At 46.3% G+C, this 27,048-nt stretch overlaps 1 protein-coding gene across 6 annotated transcripts in view; it reads right to left on the reverse strand.

Moving 5' to 3' along the window:
* KMT2E (lysine methyltransferase 2E (inactive)) overlaps window positions 1-27,048 on the reverse strand; it is a 2,078,550-nt gene that overhangs the window by 1,756,218 nt on the left and 295,284 nt on the right. For all 6 annotated transcript variants that reach the window (XM_078680502.1, XM_078680521.1, XM_078680476.1 and 3 more), the window contains one exon: window positions 9,996-10,110. In XM_078680502.1, coding sequence (XP_078536628.1) covers window positions 9,996-10,110 — 115 coding nt within the window. The remainder of the gene's footprint in view (window positions 1-9,995; window positions 10,111-27,048) is intronic.

Below are 27,048 nucleotides of genomic sequence, written 5' to 3' on the forward strand. Positions count from 1 at the left end.
GACATGGCATTACAGCAAGCCCAATCGTCAACAGTATGTAACACTGTACAATCATATCGATATATCATAATAGTTACACTATTACCCCATATACATTCATGCTTCTTAGGACAGCCGCAAGCCTCATAAATTGGCATCTGGTGATGGGCACACAAATCCACCCCTGCACGCCAGCATCTAACAGTTGGCGGCGTATGTTGTTTCCATGCACGGGCCACATCCCGCTTGGCAACCAAGCAAGCCATACCCAGAAAGGAAAATGCTACTTACCAGTATGCATCTGTTCTTGGCATGTAGGGCTGCAGATTCACAAACTAGTGCATAGATCGCCATCTGGTGGTGGGCCCGGATGATTACACTTTGTTGTTGTCCTGGAAGAGTCTTTGTATGGTAGATGACTCCTCCTGTGGAGCATAGTGCACATGGGCATCGACTCCGTCCTCAGATTGTTGTTCGCCATGAGGGAAAATGATGGAGTTGTTTGAGAACAAAAAGAGATGTCCATGTATTGTGTATCTAATTAAGATATTACTGGAACAGATAAAGTCAGCCAGGGAGGCGGGTGGGCGTGTGTGAATCTGCAGCCCTACATACAAAGAACAGATGCATACTGGTAAGTAGCATTTTCCGTTTGAGGCATATGGGCGGCAGATCACACACTAGTGCATTGATTGAATAGCAGTTCTCTCCCTTAGTGGCAACCACCAGTATCTGTTGCAGTGGTTTGGAATAGTGTTTTGAGAACAGCCTGGCCCACACTAGCATGTTGTTTTGCTTGCACATCTACACAGTAGTGCTTTGTGAATGTGTGCGGTGTAGACCATGTAGCTGCTTTGCAGATATCATCTAAGGGAATGTTCCCTAAAAATGCCATAGATGCCCCTAGTTTACGGGTGGAATGAGCCCTAGGGGGAATGGAGTGTGTTTTGCTTTCTGGTAGCAAATTTGAATGCATTTGACAATCCACCTTCCAATCCCAGTTTTTGAGATGGGATTACCTTTATGTGGAAGAGAAAAGGACACAAAGGGCTGTTTTGTTTTACAAAATGGCTTTGTCCTATCAATATAGCAGAGGAGAGCTCTTTTGACATCTAATGTATGGAGAGCTCTTTCTGCAACTGTTTGAGGTCGGGAGAAGAATACTGGCAACTCAATAGACTGAGATGGAACAGTGAAATTACTTTTGAAAGGAATTTGGGATTTGTCTTTAGAACCACTTTGTTGTGATGGAGTTGCAATAATGGTTCTTGAATTGTTAATGCCTGGATCTCACTTACTCTTCTGAGTGAAGTAATAGCAATTAAAAAATAAACTTTCCATGAAAGAAATTGTAAGTCACACTTATGCAAGGGTTCAAATGGAGGACCCATAAGCCTAGTGAGAACAATGTTTAGATTCCATACAGGGGAGGGTGGTACTCTGGGAGGAATAATTCTTCTGAGGCCTTCCGTGAATGCTTTGACGGCAGGAACTCTGAATAATGACAGATGTTGTCTGTTTTGTAGGTAAGCTGCTATAGCAGCAAGATGTAACCTGATTGAGGAGTATGCCAAACTGCATCTTCGTAGATGGAGCAAGTAGCATATGATGTTTTGGATGGAAACATCTAGTGGGTTAATGTTGTTATTGGTGCAATACACAACACACCTTTTCCACTTGGCTGCATACCATGCCCTAATGGTGGGACATTTAGCTTCTTTTATAACATTCATGCAATCAGGCGGGAGATTGAGATATCCAAATTCTAAGACCTCAGGAGCCAAATCGCTAGGTTGAGCTGCATGGGGTCTGGATGCATGATCTCTCCACGGTTCTGTGTTAGCAGGTGTGGAGCGAGTTTTAGTTTCTGATGTGGTACCAATGAGAGCTCTAGTAGTGTGTTGTACCACGGTTGCCTTGCCCACGTTGGTGCAATGAGAATCAATGTGAAGGAGTGTTGCTGCAACTTATGCACCACTAACGTAATGAGTGGGAGAGGCGGAAAAGGGTACGTAAATCTGTCTGACCAAGTCATCCATATCGCATTGCCTTTGGACAATGGGTGTGGATACCTGGCAGCGAAGCATGGGCATTTGGAGTTGAGGTGTGTTGCGAATAGATCTATTTCTGGCTGTCCCCACTTTTGAAAGAAAGGTTGAAGAACTTGAGGATAAAGTTCCCATTTGTGTATCTGTTGTCTCGGACGACTTAACAGATCTGCAACCTGATTGTGAACTCCTGGTAGATGTTCTGCTAATAGGAAGATTTTTTGAGGAATGGCCTACCTCCATATGCTCTGCGCAAGCCAGGAGAGCAGTAAGGAGTGTGTTCCTCCCTGTTTTTGGATGTAGTACATGGCTGTCATATTGTCGGTGCGGACTAAGCCTTGCGGATAGGTAATGTTGAAATGGCTTTAGAGCTAGAAAAATGGCTAGCAATTCCAGATGGTTTATGTGGAGTAGCTTTTGCTGTGGTGTCCATCTGCCCTGTACTGTGTGCTCTGCTAAATGAGCTCCTCAGCCGGTGAGGGATGCGTCCGTGATTAGCACCACCTGTGGAACTGGCTCTATGAACGACCGTCCTTTGGAAAGATTTTTGGTGTTCCACCACTGCAGAGAGTGATGGGTCCGGCCGTCCACCACCACCACCAGATCTGTTAATTGATGTTGAGCCTGGTTCCATTGGCTTGCTAAGCACTCTTGCAGGGGGCGCATTTGGAGTGTTGCGTGCGGTATTAAGAAGATGCAAGACGCCATCATTTCAATTCGTTGCATGAACACTCAAGCTGGTAGCGAGTGTTGCGGTTGGAATTTGTGTATAAGAGCTTACATACTTTGTATTCTTGCTGGATTGGGTGATGCAAGTGCTTTGGAGGTATCTATTGTGGCACCCAGATACTGTTGAGACAGGGATGGTTGGAGATGTGACTTTGTTTGATTTATAGTGAACCAGAGCTTGTGTAGCAGGTGAATGGTCTGGTGTGTGTGCTGCACGCACTGGTGGTATGACTTAGCTTTTATTAGCAAGTCGTCAAGATATGGGAAGACATGGATGTTTTCCCTTCTCAAGTGTGCCTCTACTATTGCGAGACACTTTGTGAAAACTCAAGGTGCTGTAGTCACTCCGAAAGGGAGGACTTTGAACTGGTAATGCTGACCGTCCAGTACGAACCGAAGGTACTTTCTGTGAGCTTGGTAGATGGGAATGTGGAAGTAGGCGTCCTTGAGATCTAGGGTAGCAAGGAAGTCGCCTTGTTTTAACAGAGGAATGACCTGCTGTAATGTGACCATATAGAAGCGGTTGGATTGTAGGTAAAGATTTAGGGGTCTCAGGTCTAGTAAAGGTCTGAGGGAGCCGTCCTTTTTGGGAACAAGGAAATATAGGGAGTAGACTCCTGTATTTTGATGGTGTACTGGAACTGGTTCTATTGCATTTTTCTGCAGTGGAGTGGCAACTTCTTGTTTTAGGAGTGTGTGACATGGGACGCTGTCTGGGTGATATTGTTGGAGGAGTGGAAGTAAGCTCCAGGCAATAACCTGACTGAACTATTTGTGTCACTCACCTGTCTGCTGTGATGGAGCTCCAGACAGGTAGGAACTGTTGTAATACCCCCCTGACAGAAGTGGAATGGTGTGGGGTGAGGGGAGGGAAGTCCTGTTTGGGAGTGGAGGCATTACGTTTGTTGTTACCTCTGCCTCTACCTTTAGTGTTGTTACCTCTATATCCTCCTCTGTAATAACCTCTATTGGGTGGTATCCGTTGGAAAATTTGTGGAGGTGCCCCTGTAAGAGGAGCGACGAAAGGACGCTCTGGGAGTCTGTGTTTGTAAAGCTCCCATGGACTTTGCAGTGTCAGTATCCTTCTTCATTTTTCCTAGTGCATTATCAACTGTAGGACCAAAAAGATGTTTGCTGGTCAAAAGGTTGATTAAGAATACTGGTTTGTACCTCTTGTTTGAAACCAGAAATGTGCAGCCAGGCATGCCTACGTAAACATATGCTGGTATTCATTGCCCTTGAGGCTGCCTCAGAAGTATCCAAAGGACAACGGATGGAAGTATTAGTAATGACCTCACCTTCCTGTAATAAGTCAGAAGCCCTGGTCTTATATTTGCCTGGCAAATGTTGCATGAGGGTTTTAAGCTCATCGTAGTGAGCCCTATCATACCTTGACAATAGAGCTTGGGTGTTAGCAATTCTCCAGACGTTGGCCACCTGAGAGATCATGCATTTGCTTGAAGCATCTAAAAGTTTGGACTCTATCAGGGGGTGGAGCATCCCCTGTATTCTGTGAATTAGCTCTTTTCCTGGCGTTTGAGACTACTAGTGAGTCTAATGGCAGCTGGCCTTTGATGTAGGCTGGGTCAGTTGGAGCTGCTTTATACTTTTTTTCCAATCTGGGATTAATTACCCTGGCCCTGACGGGGTCTTTAAATACCTCTGGTGCGTGTTTTACTACCCCTTTAAGCATTGGTAATATGGTTGTGGTTTTATGTGATGGTAATAGTGTGTCCATAAGGAAGTCGTCTTCTACTGGATCAGTGTGTAGATCCACCCCATGAAAGGTTGCTGCTCTATGAATGAGTTGTGTAAACCTTATAGTGTCATCTGGAGGAGATGGCCTAGAAGGGTAAACGTCATCTTGTGGCAGATCTGGGGCATCTGGTGCATTATAATCGTCCCAAGGATCATCTGATAGTCCAGGAATATCATCTGGCTCATCCAGGGGTTGCTCATCTTCTATCACCCCTGAGTAATCATCCTCATCATCATCTGCTGGTGCAGGGCTGTGTGGGATGAATGGTGAATGTGCAGGGGAAATGTCAAGGTCTGGTACCTCTGGAAGTGGTGAAGGTACCCTTATAGGAGAAGTCTGAGCATGCTTTTTGAGAGGGACTGGAGGTGTGGTGGGAGGGTCCAGCTTCCTTTTAGCAGGCACAGTAATGACATGTCCAGTCTTTGGATGAATAAGAAGAATCTTTTGTTTTGGGTCTGGACGGAAAAGGTCTTCTGTGGAAGTATCCTTTTTCTGCACCGACTTTTCTTGCTTGGGGCCGAGTTGTTTAGAGGGTTTAGCAGTGTCTATTAGTCTTTGGAGCAGATTTTGGTTTTGGTTTCGAAGACTTGAGGTCAGAAGCTTTCTTCGGGTCGTGATTTTTGTTCGGAACAGATGTTTTCGGATACAGAGTTTTTGGTTCCAAAGCACGTTTCGGTTCGACAGCTTTAGATGCCGAAGTGTGTTTTGGTGCCAAAGTGGACTTTGGTTCAACTTGTTTCGGTACCAGAGTTGGTTTCGGTTCAATAGTTTTTGGTGTGGAAATTGGTTTCAGTGTTGAGCTTGTTTTCGGCTCGACCAGTTTGGGTACAGAGGTTTGCTTCGGCTTTTTGTTTATCTGGACCAACAGCCTGACTCGAGCCCCAGTCGCCTAGAGGCTTTTTGGTAGTCTTCGTTGCCAGGCTGGAAGGCAGGGCGTAGGAAGTTTGGGACCGGTATACACCTGGAGCTAAAGGCGGAGGTGGTACCGAAGCCTGGCCTGGTATGAGGGTGTGAACAGGGTCGACATTTGTACTCACGACCTGTTGACCAGCTGGAAGGGGATCGTCATCATCTGCCTGTTCTACGGCTCCGGAAGCTGAATCCTCTGCTCCGGAAACAACAACTTCTTCCTGATGTTCTTCTTCGGACTCTAGATTGGCTGGAGTATCTTCGACGATGATGTATGGTGCCGATGAAGAGGATTGTGCCATGACTCTTCGAGCTCGACGGTCTCTGATAGTTTTCTTAGACCGGAACGAAGCACAGGCCTGGCAATCTCGGCTCTCATGCTCTGGGGACAAGCACAGATTGCACACCTCATGTAGATCGGTGTGGGGAAATTTGTGTCCACACTGAGGGCACTTCTTGAAGGGTGTTCTTTCCATGAGCCAAAGGCCCAATGGTGCAGTTGGGCCCAATGGCCCGACGATCACCGGAATAGAGTAGTGCAGGCTTTTTCGACGCGAGTATGAAGGAAATCGTGATCGAAAAAGATACCTAAGGTAGAAATCAAGGAATGGGCGTCGAAAGAAGATCGGTAACGGGACAGAGTGATAAACACATCCGAGCCCGATGGCAGAAAAAAACAATCTGAGGATAGAGTTGATGCCCATGCGCACTATGCTCCACAGGAGGAGTCATCTACCATACAAAGACTCTTCCAGGACAACAACAAAGTGTAATCATCTGGGCCCATCACCAGATGGCGATCTATACACTAGTGTGTGATCTGCAGCCCATATGCCTCGAACATCATGTTCAGCTCTAGGGCCCCCTACCTCTTCCGTTAACCCCAACAGCACAGCACGAGGTGTTAACTCCAGGGAGCGTCCCAGGACAGAGGAAAGTATATGACCCACCTTCTCTCAAAAGGGCCTCAGCACTGGACACTCCCAGGCCACTTGGAAAAAATCTGCAGCTGGAAGCGCGCAAAGGGCGCACACTGATTGCATATCGTGGAGCAAGGGCTGTAAGCGCCTCGAGTTGGGTACGTCGCATGCATGTAGTTACATTGGACCATACATAGCCAGGTTGAAATCATCAGCTCTCTAGGGGTCATCCAAGCCTCCCTCCAATCTTCTTCATCCAAGTCTACCTCTTAGGACACCCATCACTGACGGACATTCTCAAGGCAGTCAGGGGCATGGGTCACTAGTGATCACTAAATCCCAGAAGTTGCCCATTTACCCAGCCACCCAAGGAACATCTTCTCCTCCACTGACTGAATTTGGGCACTGAGTCATTTGGGAACTCATAAGCTTGCGAGTTAGACAGATAGTACTTAACTTTTAACTTCTGAAACAACATAATGCTCGCTCCCCCATATAAACACCTCTCAGGTACGAGATCCCAAATCAATTCCATGGCAGAACACCTTACAGGGTCGAAAGCTGACCAAGCCACCTTCCCCGACATAGAGTCATCCCGGTGAGGTGAGGCGATAATCTCAATCAGTGAGGCATAGGGCCGCCCTCCAAAAGATGAGGGATACCCGTGTGCAAGAAGGCAATAGACCCGGTGGACGCACTCCATACAAAAGTTCAAGCAGGCCGTTTATACCCAGCAAATGAATTTCCAATGTTATAGATGACTTTACGGCAGGCCCATAAATGTAACATATATTAGATTTACAAGGCTCCCAGCTTCTCCTTCACAGCCTGGAATAAGTGGCGCAGCGGATGGATTTTAAGAGAGTAGTCTGGCAAAAGCATGACTGATCCGCATTGGAGTTTTCTGATTTTAAGAACCTCTTGGGGAATAGTGTCTGTATTCATGAAGTTCAGAAGTCTTGCTATCATGGGTTGCAGTGGGGCCCCCAGTGGTGGATGAGCTGCTAGGGACCTGTGGGCCCACTCCACTACAGGCAGGGCGGCAGCTGGAAGCCATGACATGAGCCTGACCATTATAAATAAATAAATCCGGTATTTGTGAAGTGCTTACTAATCACCCCTTAGGGTCTCAAGACGTTTAAGTAGTGAGCAGGGTGGGAGCCCTCTGCTCCCTCCAGGATTCCCCCGATATAGATGTTATTTCTTCTTATTCTACACTCTGCATCCTGCGCTCTGGCTTCAAGTGTGCCAAACTTGCGCTGGAGGGTGAACAGTGCTATCTGTAGTGTATGTACCAAATCTTCCACTGTTGAGTAGCGGCCTTACGCCTCAGCCTCCCACTTGTTTGCTGAGCAGGTCTTGTCTCAGTAGTGACAAGTCCAGGCTCAGTTTGCCCATCTTGCTTTTGAGTGAGCTCCGGGTGTCCTTGATGACCTGGAATATGGAGACCGTAGAGTCCTACTGAGTAGGGGGCATCGTGGTGTTGGCTATCCTATTTAACTGCGCTGGAGGTTGGCTTACTGTATTTGTTTATTTATTCCTGGGTGAGCTGCAGGGCCCCTTACCTTTCTCCATGGCTGGCCTGTTTTGATACACAGATTGTGGTTTTGTAAACTCCCTTTCCAACGCAGGTGGCACACAGGTTCTTTCGGGGCCTCCTCTACTGGCGCTGGGAGGGCTCCGCTGTTGGCTTCACCTCTCATGAGCTACTCATCCTGGGAGGGCGGCAGAGGCACGTTATCAGCCCCCCTCCCCCGGCATGCAGCAGCCCCAAGGGGCCCCCAGTGTTGACAGAGGAGTATAGAAGAGGGCCACCCAGGTGACCGCACAGCCTGGGGGGGGGGGGGGACGGGGACAATGCCCATTTTGATTGAGCTTGTTAGGAGGGACATATTCCAGATCTCTTTTGCGGGTTTTGCAGGCCCAGATGGAGATGCGGGGGGTGTCCCGGCAGTATCACTGCAGTCAAATTTATCAGTTGGAAACAGGTGGTCACACAGTTTCTGAGGATGGTGCCGTAGTGGGCTTGGAGAATTCAGGGACGATATATCCTCCAGTGTTAAACCTTCAGCACATGTGCCAGCTGCTATCGCCATAGGATATGTGTCAGAGAGGCAGGGGCAGCCCCTGGTGTAATGGCAGCTTAATCTGAGCAGTCCAACTCAAGTGAGGCGCTGTCCTTCAGGGTCTCTCCGCCCAGGACTGGCCTCGCCCGATCAGGCCCTCCACAGCCCGGGGCAGTCTTGATTCAGAGCTTTATATTTTTAATCAGTCTTATAGGAGCAGCTTTTGCAGAAACTTGTACTAGAAACAGGTGCATGGCAGGTTCCAAAAAACCAGAACCCAAGAGCAGCAAAGGTCTTTAAGACACCCTAGGGTGAAGAGTTTAAAAAGAAAAAAAAAATCGATGTAGAGGTAGTAAGCATCGGGATAGGGAAGTTTATCTTAATAGGATCTCTGTGTAGGGCCTCTAGTAGTGTCGTCTACTAGAGGCCCTACGTGAAGTTATTCTTCCACTAAGTCTGGTGGCATCTAGACAGGGATCTAGATCTACTTGGGGACCTAGAACTTTTTTGAAATTTAGATCTAGCACATTCCTTTTTCCATGGAGTCTTTTTATGCGCAGGCCTAGATGGAACCTGTCGGATTACTGTTGACCTTGTTCACTGTGACAAAACAGGAGTAGCCAGTGGCACTGGTGTAAAGAGCAGAGACACAGACCTTCGCTGTGAAGGAGTGAGGGACACATTGACCAAAGGCATCACATTGCTAGTAGGAGAGTACACTTTTGAGTACTCTGAATCTGAGGAGCATGGCACAGTCCTTCTTTGATGGAAATTGAGCAAATCAGCTATATGCCTATGCAATGGAGAAGGAGATGAAGATTTTATTTAGGCGTCAATGATGATGATCTCAACGTTGATGGTAGTCTCAACCTCGACTTCCTGTGTCTTCTTGAGGTCGAGGTACTATGTCTTATCGGCAAACTTGTGCCTACAGTATCTGTTCTTTTACTCCGTGTTACAGCACTGGCAACTAATGTAAATCTCAAAGAAGAAGGTAATTATCTCCTGCGGGGCAAAGATGCACAGAGACAGGGTGAGAGACTGTGCACCTTGTTCTTGGAAGGGTAGAAATTATAAGAAAAATAACAAGTATAAACAAGTAATATAAAAGGCTACAAATAATCTTTCTCAGAATCTTAGGTTTTTATACTGTCTGCACTCCAAATGAGAAAGTTTAAGTTAAAGATATTTCCACAGAAAGAGAATAGATCATGAGGATTCTTTTTAGCTCAAAAAGCAGGAAAAAAGAAAGGAAAAAAGGAAGCATCTAGGAAGAGAGGAGTTCAGAGCCTCTCCGCCTTGGGTCATATATACAGATGGAGAGTCTATACAAAAGGCAAAGTTAAATAAGTATTTTTAAAATGGGTATTTTAGCATGATGATTCTAGGCCTCAGAAGTTTAAATAAGTCAAGAAAGTGAATTTATAAAAGATCTAATTCTTGAAAGCTAGCTTTTGTCAAGCAAATTACATTAATGATACTTTGAACACAAAATTTGCCACAATCGTTAATTTTTTCAATATGTCAGTAAAACCTTGTGAGATAATACATTTTACATAGAAATTCTTTGTAATTTAATACTTACTGCATACGGTAACCCAATATAATTGTGAGAATGATGAGAAGTGCTGGTATACAACTGAAGTGGATAAATGTTTGACTTCTCTACAATCACAGGTGTAGCTTCTACAGATTCAGGTCTGAAACAAATAAATGTAATTAAAAAGTAAATAAAGAGTAGAATGTTCATTCTGGGGTCTTCGTGTGGGCCATACATCCTTAATTACTGAATTATGTTGTTAAGCCTAAAAAGTCTATTTGAACTATCAAAAAAACCAAACGTGAAACCTTGTTGAAATGCTAAGATACATAAAATCCTGTATTTTTTAAAACAGTCTGTAAAGTTCAGGTAGTTCAATCCAACAGTTATGTAAGCCAATGCTGGTATGTGGGTGTCAATGATCCTCATTTTCACAGTGTGACTGACCTGGTAGGTTTACTTGTGAGGAGACTCTTGTGGTGAGTCCTCTGACTAAAGTACTACACAATTTTGTTTAAAAAATATTTTTATTAGGAAGAGAGAATGGGCAAAACAAATTAATCAACATAAAATAAACAATCATAAACAAATCAAAATGTACCATAACTACATAAACGCACTAGTAAATCAATATTGATTCACCACTACACAATTAGTGAGCCCCAGGTTTTGTGAAATTACTTATGTCCAACAGTACCTCTAGTACGATAGATAGCACTTTTAGATGAAAAAATAATAATTCACAGCTGACTTTAATTCTCAATCTTGAAGGCACATTTACGTTCCATTCTTGTAATATACAAAGTTAAGAAATAGTTATAGCCACAAATATAACATGGCTCCTCTGTATATTAGCATTAATAACTAGTTTCAAGCAGAGAGGAAGTTTAATATTGTCTTTTTTAAGGAGATGAGATAATATTCCAGCAACATTCACCCATAAAGCAGTGAGCTGTGACCAGTCAACAAACAAATGTACAATATCAGCAGGTTCACGGCTACATCTTGGACACTTTGAATACATAAAAACCTTGAATTTAAATAATTTGTGTGGTATACAATATAATTGATTAATCGTTTTGTACTGTTGTAACTTTAAATTAGCACATTTGAACATGTGCTGACAAATGCTAATTGCTTTTAATATTTTGTGTCACAGTAAATCTAGAAATACTATTTAATTAATTCCTGTACGAGAAAACTCAATTTTGGTAAGATCATCCATTAGCTGCATATACTTATCAAAACTATACTTAGGAAAAATAAATTCTTTGTGCCATCAGAAAATCAGTGCAGCTCACCATTTACAAAAAGTTGTCCTATTATATTTAAACCAACCAGAGACAAAATCTGACGCATAACATCATTAAATATATCTGGAAGGGAAGAGCTACCCCATAGCGGGGAGTGTACATATGAAAACCTGAAATATTAAAAAGATGTCAATCCTAGCTTCTATATTAGCAATCATCGCCAATGGGGTTTATAATGCCTTCTCATGAAATTGGGTCAATGGAAATTAGTTACTTCCCTCTAACTACGGTTCTCCAGTATTGATATCTTTCACAGGTTCTCAGGCTTGAATCATCCCGTCGTCGCAGTGGAAGTCCAACAGTATCCTTATAAAAGCAGTAATTATTATTACCGTAGGTTACAATGCAATGTACAGTCACTGCAATAGCCTATCTACTTTATTTTGTAAAAAAGAACCAAACTTTAAATAGCAGCCAATGAGGCGACACTACCATGTAGAACGTTGGTGAGACTGCCGGTGTGCTTTTTTAAAATGTTGCCGCTAAATCACGCTGGTGATTCAGATCACGCTGCAGAATCAATATTACTGTGTTTTAGTCCGTTTTTAGCCCATTGTGTTTTAACTACAGAATACAAAGTTTTTACATGGGAGGCTGAACGGGCACTTTTTAACCCCTTCCATGCTGATTGTGAGAAGTTGGCCTGATATATAGTGCTCACTATTCTAGTGATCACTTTGTATCATACCAAACAACCCTTATTGATGATTGGTTGTAAGTCAACCGTATCAGACCAGCTATCCTAGTAGCGTGGACAAGAGCAGTATTTAGGCTAAACTCTAGAGGGCGTGTTAAGCCAGCTGTTTTACCATCACATATACCCCTTGAACACCAAGTGAAAGGACACCACACAAGTTGTTATAAAAATATAGGATATTTATTAATAACAAGTCTACCCTGAACTCTTTATGAGTCAGGGAGCTAAGCACAATACAAAACTCTTACGAAAATACTATAAGTTGCACAATTTACACAAATGCCTGAGGGGCACGAAAAACCATATACTCTAAAAGTGGAATGCGAAATACTAGCAGGTAAGTAACATGATCCAGAGGCTTTAGGACCGCTAGGACTACCTTACTGAACCCTCAGGTTAGGAGCAGGAGGCCTAGGGAACCCGGGTGCAGAGTGGGAACTCTTACATGGGATGCGGGACAAAGTCTATGGATGCTAGCAGTTCTTAAAGTTACTGTTTCCGGACGAATCCGACTAGGTAGACTGAAAACGAAAAAGGATCTGGACACTAGGATAGTGAACCTGTGCTGGAGCACCGAAATGCTCGAGTTACCTAGCCCAGGGGCTGCGGCTGCATAGGGTTCAAGTGACGTCGGGAATCCTCGTTGTAGTCTATGGAGCCTGAAAGAAGATGTTGCTGGCAGGCGACCAGTGAAGAAGTTCGGTGTGATCCAAGGCTAGATCAGTGAAGGAGACGACCTGAAAGCAGAGGGGACTTAGTTCTTAATCACTAGCCAGTGATTATGTGGGCACCAGGATGGCACCGGATGAAGTCACCTCGACCAGGTGAGTGGGCGACGCTGGACTCTGCAGTTATACGGGCCAGGAGGCGTTGTCGGCGTCCAGGCTGGAGGTGCGAGCTGTCCCACGAGGCTGTCTGCTGTCGGCGATGCTGGACTCAAGATTGGAGCAACAAACCTTGGCAAAGGCAAGCCTACGCGGTGGAGTCAAAATGGCGTCTGGAGTGGACCAGAAGGGTCCAGGACACTTCTTGTTGGACAAGAAGCAAGGGCCAATCTAGGGGACCTAGACCAGCGGTGAAAACGTCGTGGTACGTCGTCAAAAGGGTCACTAGCCACCAACGGGCAAGTGACCGGACAACGTGGCAAGCAGCAAAGAAGCAGAAGGGCCCCACACAGACCTCGTGAATGCTGGGGGGCTGGACTTCGGTGCTGGAGCTGCTTAGGGTTAGGGCTTCTCAAACCCCAGTGCACTTACTCGAGGGTCTCTCGGGGGTCGTGCTGGTGAAGCGTCGTGCAGGTTTTGAATATGGCCGGTCCCATGGGTCTCGTCACACCCACGAATCTCAGCTGGGCTGATGATGCAGGTAGAGGTCAGAGATGGCAGGGAATCCGGGTCTCGTCGAGCTGGGCAGTCTTGATCCGGAGGATGGACGTGCAGCAAACCGCAAGCGCTTCGATGGTGCCTGCTGGTGCAGGGTGGCTACTCCATAGCCACAAGGGAGAGTCTTCGGAGATGACAAGAGTTCCTTTCGTGGAAAGTAGTTCAAGTTTCAAGATGATCTAATTTGGGAAGGGGGCCTGCTCCTACCTTTATCCAAAGAAAAGGGGCTGGCACGCGACTAGGTCCTGCCCTATGGGTGGGACCAGGAGGGGGGTGGTTACACCCCTCTCCTTTGTCCGGTCTCTCCCCAGCTCAGGGGCTGGGGTGCCCCAGGAACTGGTTTGAGCCGGCCTACGCACAGTGAGCACCGGGGTGCCACTTGCAGTCACCTTCCTTTCAGCCCTGCCTACCTGGGATACACAAAATCCTGTCTGGGATGGTGCTAGCACTGCCCCTGACAGGAAACCCTTTGTCCAGGCCTCCGTTGCTGGAAGGACTCCCAGTAGCAGGAGGGCAGACTTGTGTCTCGGTGGCAGCATCCATTTTGTGGAGCTGAGGCTGTGTCTGACTTTAACCGGGGTTCACAGTTACATACATGTCGTGTCCCTCTAGAAGGGTGGAATGCTGCAAACGGGCTCAGCTCATGCCAGAGCACCATCTCGCATAATTCCATGCACTCTGCCTTCAGGATTGATAAGGCCTGCCATAGGAGTGACTGATAGGAATATATGTGTCCGTTTTAGGTTTAGATATAGGTATACTACATCTAAAGTAAAAAGTGATTACACCACCTTGCCCCAGCTGTCGTGCAGCCAGTTGTGTCTGTTTGGGTGGCCAGCCAGGGGTGGCATAATACATGCTTCAGCCCCTGGTAGGCCCTGGGTACACCTATGCCCTGGATACCTAAGGTATGCTGTACAGGGACTGATAAGGTGGCCCAGTACCAATTGGTAAAATGCACCTAAGGTACATGGTTGTAATTTAGAGAGAGAACAGCTAGGCTGTGGGTCTGATTAGCAGGCCCACAGCCAGGGAAAGTCGTAAATCAGTGAAGCAAAAAGCAAAAATCTGGGGTGGCCATGGGATTGCAGACCCCACTCTCCTACACTGATGACGGCCCCCGTCCGTCATGCATCACGGTGGCCGTGTGCTGAGGATGGCTGGGTGCCGTCATGATCCCGCCTACTCATTAAAAAGGCCGCACAGGCGCAGAATTGCGGCCGCACCCAAGGGGTTAAAACTGTTGATGATAAATTTGCTATTTGCACTCACCGATCGCCTGCCCCGGTCCATCGCAGCGGAAGTGCCGTTTGTGTGGAGGGCGTGGCTAGTAGGGTCAAGGATTGACCGGAAGCACTTCCGGTTAGGGAGAGGGTAGAGGGACTGCACGCTCTTCTCTCTATATAAAACCAATGTGCCAGGGCCCGCGCAGCAGACGCGCGCAGCGGGGGGGCCTAAGGCAAGCCCATCTGCGCCCATCCACGCTTGGCCGGGCCCAAGGACCAGGACCCCTGATTCTCCCGACACAACCCCCACTCAAGTTTACTCTAGAGAGACACTCTTAGCACTTTCAGGTCAGGACGTAGGCGATGAAACCTATTGTATCAAAGCTCATCCTGGGCACACGGAAGGCCCTTTCTCATGCCTGAACTGTAAATGGTGTAGTGTGACACAGCCGGAGCGGCCTTCCAGAGAAAAGGATGACCTGTACAGACTGAGATGCATCTACTTCAATGCCCGCTCTGTACCCAAACACTCCCTCAATATCTGGGACATTATAAACGAAATGCGCCCTGATCTAGTTTATATAACGGAAACATGGCTGGATGAAAGTAACTCTCCTGACATGCCACCGCCCTGCCTACAGACTACAAAATTTTAAAACAAGATAGGCAGGGACGGACAGGAGGGGTATACTTTTTAAAGACTACCTCACTTGCCTCCACGTCACAGTGGCACAACTAGGGAAGCAAGAAGTACTATCATTCTAAGTGGCCAGAGATGGTCATACATTCCACGGAGGAGCTGTAAGAAAACAAGTTACTTACCTGTAACTTTGGTTCCCCAGTATTGGTAACTTTCATAGATTCCCATGCTTTGTATCATTCCCCGTCGTCAGCATGGGAGCCTCTGTAAATAGAAAATACCATAGCAGTATGTACAAAAGAGAAAGTAAGGCCTAGGCCTCTGTCTCATCTCATTTTGTAGCCTATCTACCTCTTTTTGTAAAAGAGACCAACATTTTGCAACAACCAATCAGATTAGCCTCACCCCATAGAACCCTCCTGAGAGAGCCTCAGATTTTCGTAGCCGTTGTGTAACAGTAACAAGTTTTGCTGAAGGCTGAGCTTTCCCAGGGGAGGTTGGTAGGCACATGGGAATCTATGAAAGTTACCAATACTGGGGAACCAAAGTAACAGGTAAGTAACTTGTTTTCTTGCCCCAGTAATGGAACTTCCATAGATTCCCATGCTTTGTATCAGAGTAGCTACCAGTAAGCCACCAGTGCACATTTTGCTACAAGTGTATTATAACAGCACAGCATAACTGTATCTATCTATCCATCCATCTATCCATCCATCCATCCATCCATCCATCCATCCATCCATCCATCCATCCATCCATCTATATATATATATATATATATATATATATATATATATATATATATATATATATATATCTGTTCTTGGCATGTAGAGCTGCAGAATTGCACACTATGCATAGATGGCCACTGGCCACCTAGTGTTGGGCCCGGATGTTTGCAGTTTGTTTTTCTTGTAGAAAGTCTTTGGAAGTCACGAGATAGGTGACTCCTCCTTTGGGTGATACTGCGCATGGGCATCGGCTCCATCCCCAGATTGTTTTTCGTCATTAGCGAAGTGACGGAGCTAAGAGACAGTGATGACCATGTGGGTTTGTATCTAATGCCGATAACACTGGAACAGGGTAGCCGGGGAGGCGGGTGGGCGTGTGCAATTCTGCAGCTCTACATGCCAAGAACAGATGCATACTGGTAACAAGCATTTTCCGTTCGAGGCATATGAGCTGCAGATTGCACACTATGCATAGATTGCATAGCAGTACCCACATTAGCGGCGACCACCCGTATCTGTTGCAGTTGTTTGGAATAGTGTTTAAGTACAGCTTGGCCTACAGTGGCTTGTTGCTTTGTTTGCACATCTACACAATAGTATTTTGTGAATGTATGAGGTGTAGACCATGTAGCTGCTTTGCAGATGTCTTGTAAGGGAATGTTCCCTAAGAATGCCATGGAAGCCCCTATTTCCCTTGTAGAATGGACTTTAGGAGGAATTATTAGTGTACGCTTAGCTTTGTGATAACATATTTGGATACACTTAACGATCCACCTGGCAATACCAGATTTTGATACTGGGTTGCCTTTATGCGGTGGTGAAAAAGATACAAAAAGTTGTTTTGTTTTCCTAAAGCTTTGTGTTCTCTCTATATAGTATAGTAATGCTCTTTTGACATCTAAGGTGTGCAGAGCTCTTTCTGCTACTGTTTGTGGCTGCGAGAAGAAAACTGGCAGTTCCACAGATTGGTTTAGATGGAATGGCGAAATTACTTTTGGAAGGAATTTAGGGTTTGTACGAAGAACAACCTTATTGTGGTGCATTTGCAGAAAAGGTTCTTGAATGGTAAATGCTTGCATTTCACTAACTCTTCTTAAACAAGTAATGGCTACTAGGAAAGCCACTTTCCAAGTGAGAAATTGCAATTCGCATTTATGTAAAGGTTCAAAAGGAGGTCCCATGAGACGTGTGAGAACTGTGTTTAAGTTCCACACAGGTGAAGGTGGTATTCTTGGAGGTATTATTCTTTTGAGACCCTCCATGAAAGCTTTAATGGCTGGTACTTTAAAAAGAGACAGATGTTGTCTATTTTGTAAGTAAGCTGCAATGGCAGCTAGGTGTAACCTGATAGATGTGTAGGCTAAATTACACTTTTGAAGGTGTAGTAAATATCCTATAATGTGTTGGATGGACACATCTAGGGGATTTATGTTGTTGTTTTAAAAGTATATTGCAAAACGTTTCCACTTAGCAGCATAACATGCTCTAGTGGTGGGACGTCTTGCTTCCTTGATAACATTCATGCACTCGAGGGATTTTAAGATAACCAAACTCTATGACTTCAGGAGCCAGATCGCAAGGTTGAGCCGAGCTGGGTCTGGGTGCCTGATCTCTCCATGGATCTGAGTTAAAAGATGTGGAGATAGGTTTAGTTTTTGGTGTGGTACCACAGATAGCTGTAGCAGTGTGGTGTACCACGGTTGTCTGGCCCACGTTGGAGCTACTAGTATAAGCGTTAGCGAGTGTTGTTGCATCTTGCGTACTAGTAAAGGAATCATTGGTAGAGGAGGAAAAGCGTATGCAAATAGTCCTGACCAGTTCATCCATATCGCATTGCCTATGGCCAATGGGTGTGGGTATCTGGCGGCGAAGTGTGGGCATTTTACGTTGTCGTGGGTGGTGAAGAGGTCTATCTGAGGTTGTCCCCACATTTGAAAGAACGGATGAAGAACTTGTGGATGAAGTTCCCACTCGTGCATCTGCTGAGTCTGCCGACTTAGCAGATCTGCCATGGTGTTTTGAACCCCTGGGACGTGTTGGGCTATTAAGAAGATGTCCTGAGGTATAGCCCACCTCCATATCTGCTGAGCTAGTTGAGAGAGCTGCAGAGAGTGTGTCCCTCCTTGTTTGTTTATGTAATACATGGCTGTCATATTGTCTGTGCGGACTAAGACAGTCTTGTTTGCAATTTGTTTTTGGAATGCTTTTAGAGCTAGAAACACAGCTAACAACTCCAGATGGTTGATGTGGAGTAGTTTTTGCATTGGTGTCCACTTTCCCTGCGTGGTGTGATGCAGTAGGTGGGCTCCCCAGCCGGAGAGCGATGCGTCTGCTGTTAGAATTATTTGTGGAACTGGCTCTAGGAACAGTCGGCCTTTTGACAGGTTTTTTGTGTTCCACCATTGCAGAGGGCAATGAGTCCAACTGTCTACCAACACTAGGTCTGTTAACGGACCCTGAGCCTGGTTCCATTGACGTGCTAGACATTTCTGAAGTGGACGCATTTGCAGTCTTGCGTGAGGTACTATGAATATGCAAGATGCCATCATCCCTATGAGTTGCATAAACACTCGAGCTGGAAGCGAGTGTTGTGATTTGAATTTTATTAGGAGCGTTTGCACACTTGTTATCCTTGCTGGAGAGGGATAAGCTAGTGTTAGTTGAGTATTGATTGTAGCTCCTAGGTACTGTTGTGTGTGCGATGGTAGCAGATGTGACTTGGTGTAATTTACTGTGAAGCCTAAGTTGTGGAGTAACATTATTGTGTTGTGAGTGTGTTGTACACACTGGCTGTACGACTGTGCTTTTATGAGCCAGTCGTCTAGATATGGGAAGACGTGGATGTGCTGTCTTCTTAAGTGAGCTGCTACCACTGCTAGACATTTGGTGAACACTCTTGGCGCTGTTGTTACTCCGAATGGGAGTACTTTGAATTGGTAGTGCTGTCCTTCTAGCACAAATCTTAGATACTTTCTGTGCGCCTGGTGAATTGGGATGTGAAAGTAGGCGTCTTTGAGATCTAGTGTGACAAGAAAGTCGTTCTGCAACAGGAGTGGAAGGACTTGCTGAAGTGTGACCATATGGAAATGATCTGACTGTATGTAAGCGTTTAGAGGTCTGAGGTCTAGAATAGGTCTCAGAGATCCGTCCTTCTTTGGAATTAAGAAGTATAGGGAATGTACTCCTTTGTTCCTTTGATGTTTTGGAACTATTTCTATTGCATTTTTCTGCAGGAGAGAAAGTACTTCTTGTCTGAGCAGCGTTAAATGATCTAGTGACATTGGACTCTGTTTGGTTGGTATGTTTGGGGGGGTAGATGTTAGTTCTAGACAGTAACCAGACGTCTGAAGTGATGTTTTCCCAGGCTGGTAGGTATTGCTGTATCCTTCCCCCGACAGGAGTGGAATGGGGCGGGGGAAGGGGAGGGGAGTCATTGGGTAGGAGTGGAGGCAGAGCGTGAGTTGTTGTTCTTGCCTCTGCCCTTGTTGTTGTTACCGCGGTAACCACCCCTTTAGTAGCCCTTACTGTAGGTAGACTGAGTGGGGTTTTTGTATGCTGTGGAAGGTGTATCTGAAGAGTACTCTCTGTTTGCACCTCTATATGTGGAGCGACGAAATGAACGCCAGGGAGCCTGCGACTGCAGGGCTCCCATAGATTTTGCTGTGTCGGTGTCTTTCTTAATTTTTTCAAGAGAGACATCCACCTCGGGTCCAAATAAGTGTTGCTCATCGAATGGTTGATTGAGTATAGCACTTTGGACCTCTGGCTTGAAGCCAGATATACGTAGCCAAGCATGCCTGCGCAGCAGGACGCTAGTATTGATGGCTCTGGAGGCTGTGTCTGCTGCATCTAGTGCACAGCGGATAGATATGTTAGTGATAATTTTCCCTTCCTGAATTAGCTCACTAGCTCTATCTTTAAATTGATCTCTGAGATGTTGCATTATGTCTTCGAGCTCATCATAATGTGCCCTATCATAGCGTGCTAGTAAGGCTTGTGTGTTGGCAATGTGCCACATGTTTGCTGCTTGTAAGGCAGTTCTTTTCCCGGACGCGTCAAGGAGTTTAGATTCCTTATCTGGTGGGGGAGCTTCGCCTGACGTTAGCTCTCTTACGTGCGTTGGATACGACTAAAGAGTCTAGGGGAACTGGTCCCTTTATATATGCTGGGTCAGATGGTGCAGCGTTATACTTTTTTTCTACTCTTGGGTTTATGACCTGAGTTCTGACTGGGTCTTTAAAGACCTGAGAGGCATGTTTAACCACGCCTTTGAGCATTGGCAAAATTGCTGAGGATCTTTGTGCGGTGTCAAATGTGTCTAGCAGGAAGTCCTCCTCTACTGCATCGGAGTGCATGCCTACCCCATGGTATTGTGCTGCTCTAAGCAGTAACTGGTTAAACCCCATGGTGTCCTCTGGCGGTGAAGGCCTAGAGGGGTATACATCTTGAGGTACATTTGGGACGTCTGGTGTGTTATAGTTGTCCCATGGGTCTGGCGAGGCTGGGGAATAATATGGCTCCTGTGGGTTAGCCCCTGTATCTGATATGTCGTCCCCATTATCATCATGTGTGCTAGATGGTGTAGGGGAGCGAGGTGGTGAAATATGGGGGGAGGGATTGGGTGCAGGAGACGGGGAAGGTACATGCATAGGTGAGGTAGCAATGTCCTTCTTCTTCATTGGAGCCGGAGCTGGTGCTGGTGCCTCTGATGGTCGTTTCTTTGATAACGTCAATCGACCAGTCTTAGGATCTTTTATGAGAGTCTTTTGCCTTGGGTCTGGAGTAAACAAGTCTCTTACAGGAGTGTGACCTTTCGGCGTGGAAGCTTGTTTTGGCGCCGTAGCGGCTTCTTTCGACCTCTTGTCTTTAATGGGGGAAGACGGGGTCTTTTTCGGTTCTGAAGTCTTTCTCGGTTCCGAGTGTTTTTTCGAGTCTGATACTTTTTTCGACTCCGATGTGTGCTTCGGCTCCGGTACTTTCTTGGGGCCGGAAGTTTTGAGAGGCTCCGAAGTTGTTTTGGGTGCTGAGGGAACGGAGTGTTTAGGCGCCGATGGCTTTGGTGCGGTACTAGATGGTTTCTTCGGTGCCGGTGCGTGTGGGCTGGCACAGAGTGGGGATCGACTCGAACCCGAGTCGCCCGAAGGCTTTATTGACTTCTTTGCCGAGCCCGAAGGTGGGGCCGTGGAAGTGGTGTCTCGGTGTGCACCGGAGCCCGAGGGCGAGGGTGTGACCGTAGCCTTTTTAGTGTGTGTCGAGGGAGGGTTGGGGTCGACGGTCTTACTTACGACCCGCTGCGCTGGAGTCACGTCCTCGACATCAGAATCTTCTGCCTCTGAGTAGCTGTCGACGTCGTGCTGTTCTGGGACGTCGACGCCTTCCTGGAAGATGTCGTCCGCAATCGATGCTGAAGATCTTTGAGCCATTGTTCTTCTGGTTCTCCGGTCCTGGATAGTCTTTTTGGAGCGGAAGGAGGCACAGGCTGAACAGTCCTTGGCCTCGTGCTCCGGAATGAGGCAGAGGTTACAGACCTTGTGGAGGTCTGTGTGGGCAAACTTCGACCCACATCGAGGATACTACTTAAATGGCGTCCTTTTCAATAGCTGGAGTCGAGGCCTAGTTGGGCCCGAAGGCCGTAGTCGACGACCGGAATAGTGTCGACTGGAAAACGCTTTCGAGAGTAGTTTCTTGAAGCCGGTGAGGATTGCGCGCCGATGATAGTCTGTTCAAACAAGGAGCGCTGGAACCACATCCGAGCCCGGTGGCGGAAAAAAACAATCTGGGGATGGAGCCGATGCCCATTCGAAGTATCACCCAAAGGAGGAGTCCCCTATCTCGTGACTTCCAAAGACTTTCTACAAGAAAAACAAACTGCAAACATCCCAACACTAGGTGGCCATCTATGCATAGTGTGCAATCTGCAGCTCATATGCCTCGGAAAAAAAAAAATATATATATATATATATATATATATATATATATATAAAAATATAAATATATACCTTGTAACAATACATCAGTAAAATTTTGTGATACAAAATGTGCAATCATAGGAAGGAGGGATAGAAGGGAAAGCTCACCTCTCATTGGAAAAGATTCCTCAGGACTGCTTGTCCTACTGCCGCTTCGGTCCTCGTGAAAGAGTCCAGGCAGTAAACTTTGTGAATGTATGAGCACTGCTCTATGTGGCCGCCCTACAAATGTCTTTTATAGGGACTCCAGCAAAGAGAGCTGCTGAAGATGAAATTGATCTTGTGGAGTGAGATCTTGCATGTCTCTCCAGCTGCTTTCCTGTCACTTTGTGGCAATAATGAATTGCACTTGAAATCCAGCGTGAGATTCCTTGTTTTGAGAGAGGAAGTCCTTTCCTAGGTGCACTAAAAGCCACAAAAAGTTGAGATGATTTTCTAAAATCCTTTGTGCGTTCAAGGTAAAATTTGAGACATCTCTGGACATACAAGGAATGCAGAGACCGTTCTGCAGGGGATGTAGGCCGCGGAAAGAATGACTTTAAACCACTGGCTCGCTCAAATGGAAATCCGAAGGGACCTTTGGAATACATTTTTTTTATTGGTCCTTAAAATCACAGTGTCCGTTTTTGAACTGAAGAAAGGGTTCTAGAATGGATAGAGCTTGTAATTCTCCTACTCTCCTAGCTGAAGTAAGGGCTAAAGGGAGAGCTAATTTCCAAGACAAAACTTTTAAGTCCACCCTATGGATTGGCTCGAGCGAAGGTCTCATGTGATGAGTCAGAACCAGATTGAGATTCCAAGCTGGAGGTGGTGGCCGCACTGGAGGAAAAACCCTGAAAAGACCTTTCAGGAATTGTTTGATAATTCTGGCCGACCAGATAGAAGGACGCAAAGCTGATCTTCTGAACCTTGAAATAGCCGCCAGATGTACTTTGACAGAAGTATGAGAAAGACCTGATTTGGCCAGCGATAGAATGTAAGGCAGTATCTGATGAGGAGCTGAAGAGAATGGATGGATGCGTTCCCGATGACACCACAGGCAGAAGCGCTTCCATTTAGCCCAATAAGTTTTATTTGTACTTGGTGCGTGTGCTTGACTTAATATCTCCCTACATTCCTGAGGGATATCTAGGCTGTGGAATACTCTGTGCTTAGGAGCCAGGCCTTCAAATGAAGAGAGCCCGGATCTGGCTGTACCACCTGTCCCTGGGACATTGTTGATAGAGATGGAATGGAACACAGGTGAAATGGATGGTCCTGGGATAGTAGGAGAAGCTCTGTGAACCAGAATTGGCGAGGCCACGCTGGTGCTATTAAGATCATCCTGCAGGGTTCCATCTTTATTTTCCTGAGAAGCTGTGGGATTAGGGGAATTGGAGGAAAGGCGTAAACAAATGTGCCTAACCAATACATCGAAAGAGCATTCCCCAGTGACCCTCGATGGTGACCCCTGCTCGCATAGAGTCGGCATTTCCTGTTTACTGGAGTCGCAAACAGTTCTATTGTTGGAGTTCCCCAGCGTTAAAACACTTCCTCCAGAATGTCTTGATTCAATTCCCACTCGTGACAGGTCGATTTCAGACGACTCAAGGTGTCTGCTGTTGTGTTGAGAGTGCCTGGTAGATGCTCTGCTGAAAGAATTACATTGCGGAGAATCGCCCATTCCCATATCTCCTGGTCCTCTTTCGAGAGCAGACAAGACCTCGTACCTCCCTGCTTGTTTATGTAATGCTTGGCCGTTGTGTTGTCCGTCCTGACCAGCACTGTTGCGTCTTGAACTTTCGGCCTGAAAGCCTGCAAGGCTAGGCGAATCGCTCTGAGTTCCAAGAGATTGATATGAAGAAAATGCTCTTTTGCGCTCCAGTGACTGCTGACTTGGAGGTCCTGTAAGACAGCGCCCCACCCTTCCATTGAGGCATCTGTGGTTAGAATCAGAGGGGATTTATCCATTCTGAAAGAGAGACCTTTTGAGCTGTTCTCCGTGATAGCCCACCAACCAGCAGCTTTTCTCATGAGAGGAATGACCCATATCTTGTCCTCGAAAGAACCTTCCACCTGGCGCCATTGTATGTCCAGCTGTTCTTGCAAGGGACGCATTCGCAGTCTGCAATGCGGAACTAATGGTATGCAAGATGAGATCAATCCTAGGAAAGACTTTTATTGACGAACCATCAGGGATCGTCTCTTCCTTAAATGGTTGGCAGAGAAGATTAGCCTTTTCTGTCTTTCTTTCGATGGAAAAGCCTTGCAGCTTCTTGTATCCAGAATGGCACCCAGGAACTTGACCCTTCTGGATGGAACAAAGACTGATTTTTCCTTGTTGAGATTTAGACCGAGGTGATTGAAAAGTTGGATGCAACTTTCGACTGCTTGAGAAGACGGAGCTTTTATTAACCAATCGTCTAGGTAAGGGAAAACTTCTAGCGATTGTTTCCTTAGGAATGCTGCTACCGGGGCCAACACCTTTGTGAATATCCGCTGCGCGGATCTGAGTCCGAACGGTAGTACTTTGAACTGAAAGTGGCTCTTGGCTACTGTGAAGCGTAAATATTTTCTGTGAGCTGGGTGGATCGGGAAGTGGAAATATGCGTCCTGGAGATCCATGATCGCCATGTAATCCCCTGGATTTAGAAGACGTAAGATGTCTTGAAGAGAGACCATTCGAAAAGAGAGTTTTATGAGATAGGTGTTGAGCTCCCTCAGATCTAAGATTGGGCGCCACTTTTCCTCCGTCTTGTGACTGAGGAAAAACCTGGAATAGAACCCTTTTCCTCTTTGAGAGAGTGGCACTGGTTCTATCACTCCTTTGTTGAGCAGATGACAAACTTCGAGACGGAGAAGATGCAGATGTTTTGATTCTGTGGCACGAGGGGCTCTGGGAGGCGGGGGGTTTTGGAATTCTAATGTGTGGCCAAATTGAACGATATTCAGGACCCACCGATCTGTTGATATGATCTTCCAGCAATCGAGAAAATGTGTAATCCTGCCCCCTAACGATGTCACAAGGGGTGAAGGACCAGTAGGCAGAGCCAGGAAGCCGCTATTGCCGTTTAGAGGTATCTCTCCCCTGAAGTTCTTGTCTACCTCTGGAAGATTGGCGAGAGAAAGACGCCGATTGACTTTGCCGCTGAGAGTACTGAGGCTTGAATGATTGAGAGGACTGTGAATAGGAGGAGTAGCGTTGCTGATAACCTCCCCTATATGTAGAGAATCCTTTACCTCTTGCACCCCGGAAAGGTACTTTTCGATATTGAAGTGTGCCCAAAGATTTTGCCGTTTCGGTATCTTTTTTAATGTCTTGTAAAGCATCAACTACATGCTTGCCAAACAGGATATCCCAATCGAAGGGCAGATCCAGAATCTTATTCTGCACCTCCGGGCGAAACCAGGTACATCTCAGCCAACCTTGACGCCTCAGGGCTCCTGAACGTGCTAAGGCGCGAAAAGCCATTGTAGCAATGTCCATTGCACAATCTATAATCTCAGATGAAGATCGTTCACCTTCTTCCAGGATTTTTCTCGCTTCCGCCTTGGCACTCTCTGTAAGCTGATCAATGAAAGGAGAAAGATCGCACTACATTTGCCGATCATATCGTCCCAAAATCGCTAATGCGTTAGAGGCTCTAACAAGGAGGCTAGACATAGAGGAAAACCTCTTGCCTACATTGTCCAGGCGCCTGCCCTCTCTGTCTGGCGGTGCAGTCAGGGGAGCTGTCGGGTTTCTTGATTTTCTTTGGGCTGCCTGAGAAATAACCGAGTCCGTTTTAGGTTGCCCAATAAGACAGGCAGGACTGTCCTCCGGAGCTTTATATTTTTTCTCCAGCCGCGGTAGAACCGGAGTTACAGTAGCTGGAGACTGCATTACCTTCTGTCCCTCATTCCAAACATGTTCTACATTGGGTATGGAACAAATAGATTTTTTGTAGGGCTCTTTAAAATCATAGAGGAAACAGTCAGATTGTAACACAGGAACAGGAAAGCCAAATCTTTTAGATGCCCTTTCCATCAGATTATGGAAACCTCCTATGTCCACTGGAGGCGAATCCACCGCGTCCGGAGATGGTGAAGCCGGATCTGGGATAACATAATCGTCCCATTCTGCATCAGCATTTTGGATATGCTCCACATTCTGGTCCTCATCTGATGAATCATCATCATCAGGCAGCGTAACCACATCAGGCCCTTCTGTCAAAGGCTGTTCTCCCTGCCTTTGAGAGGTTGATGCCACAGAAGCAGGAGGAGGTTGCTGAGGTGGAGGTGGGGAGGTTGTATGGTTCCGGAGGTTTCTGATGGGAACCTCTTATTGTAATCCAACAACATCAGCTGTAGGTCATTTATGAGTGACGACAGCATGGCAACCATACCTTGTCCTGATGGTTCCTGATGTGCATCACGTGGAGTGAATTGAGTTTATGGATGATGTTGATCCAGGTAATAGTCATCTGAATCCGAGTCCTGGTACTTCACCTGAAGTTGTGATGAACTATAAGCATCCCCATATGGAATCTCATCCTCGTCAGAATATTCCTCCTCCAGAAGAGGTGGAGGCAATGGTTTTACCCTACGGGGTGATGTAATTTCCAGAGTAATTAGTCTTTTCCTGATGGAAATTTTCACTTTTTGGATCGTCGACGGTGTCGTCGACAAGGAAATCGTCGTCGCTGGAAGTGTGGTCGACAGTGGAGTAGCCGTCGACGGTGATTTGATCGTCGACGGTACTGTCGACGAGGTCGACGTCAGGATCATCGTCGCTGTAGTCATCGACGTCGTCGTCCTCATCCTCGTCGACACTATCGTCGGCGTCATCACCGTCGACGTCGAGGTTGTTAGTCTCGTCGACGTAGGATGTATCGTCGACGAAGTCATTGTCGATGATGACGTCGGTGAAGCTCTCGACGACGGGTCCGTCGATGGAGCAGATATCGAAATCAATTGAGTCTTTGACGTCGTCGACGTACCTGAGGAGATTGTCGTCGACAAATTTTCTTTCCTCCTTTCGCCGCCTGAGGTGTACTTGAAGGTTTCTTAAAGATCTTTTCTTTTTCCGACGGCAAAGAGGCAACAGAAAGGCCTTGGCTTGCCTTTTTTCCAGATGACACCTCAGGAAGAAGTCCCTCTTTCTACTTTGGATGGTGAGGAG

This window comes from Lissotriton helveticus, chromosome 1_1 (genome assembly GCF_964261635.1).
Source record: "Lissotriton helveticus chromosome 1_1, aLisHel1.1, whole genome shotgun sequence".
Classification (NCBI taxonomy): domain Eukaryota; kingdom Metazoa; phylum Chordata; class Amphibia; order Caudata; family Salamandridae; genus Lissotriton; species Lissotriton helveticus.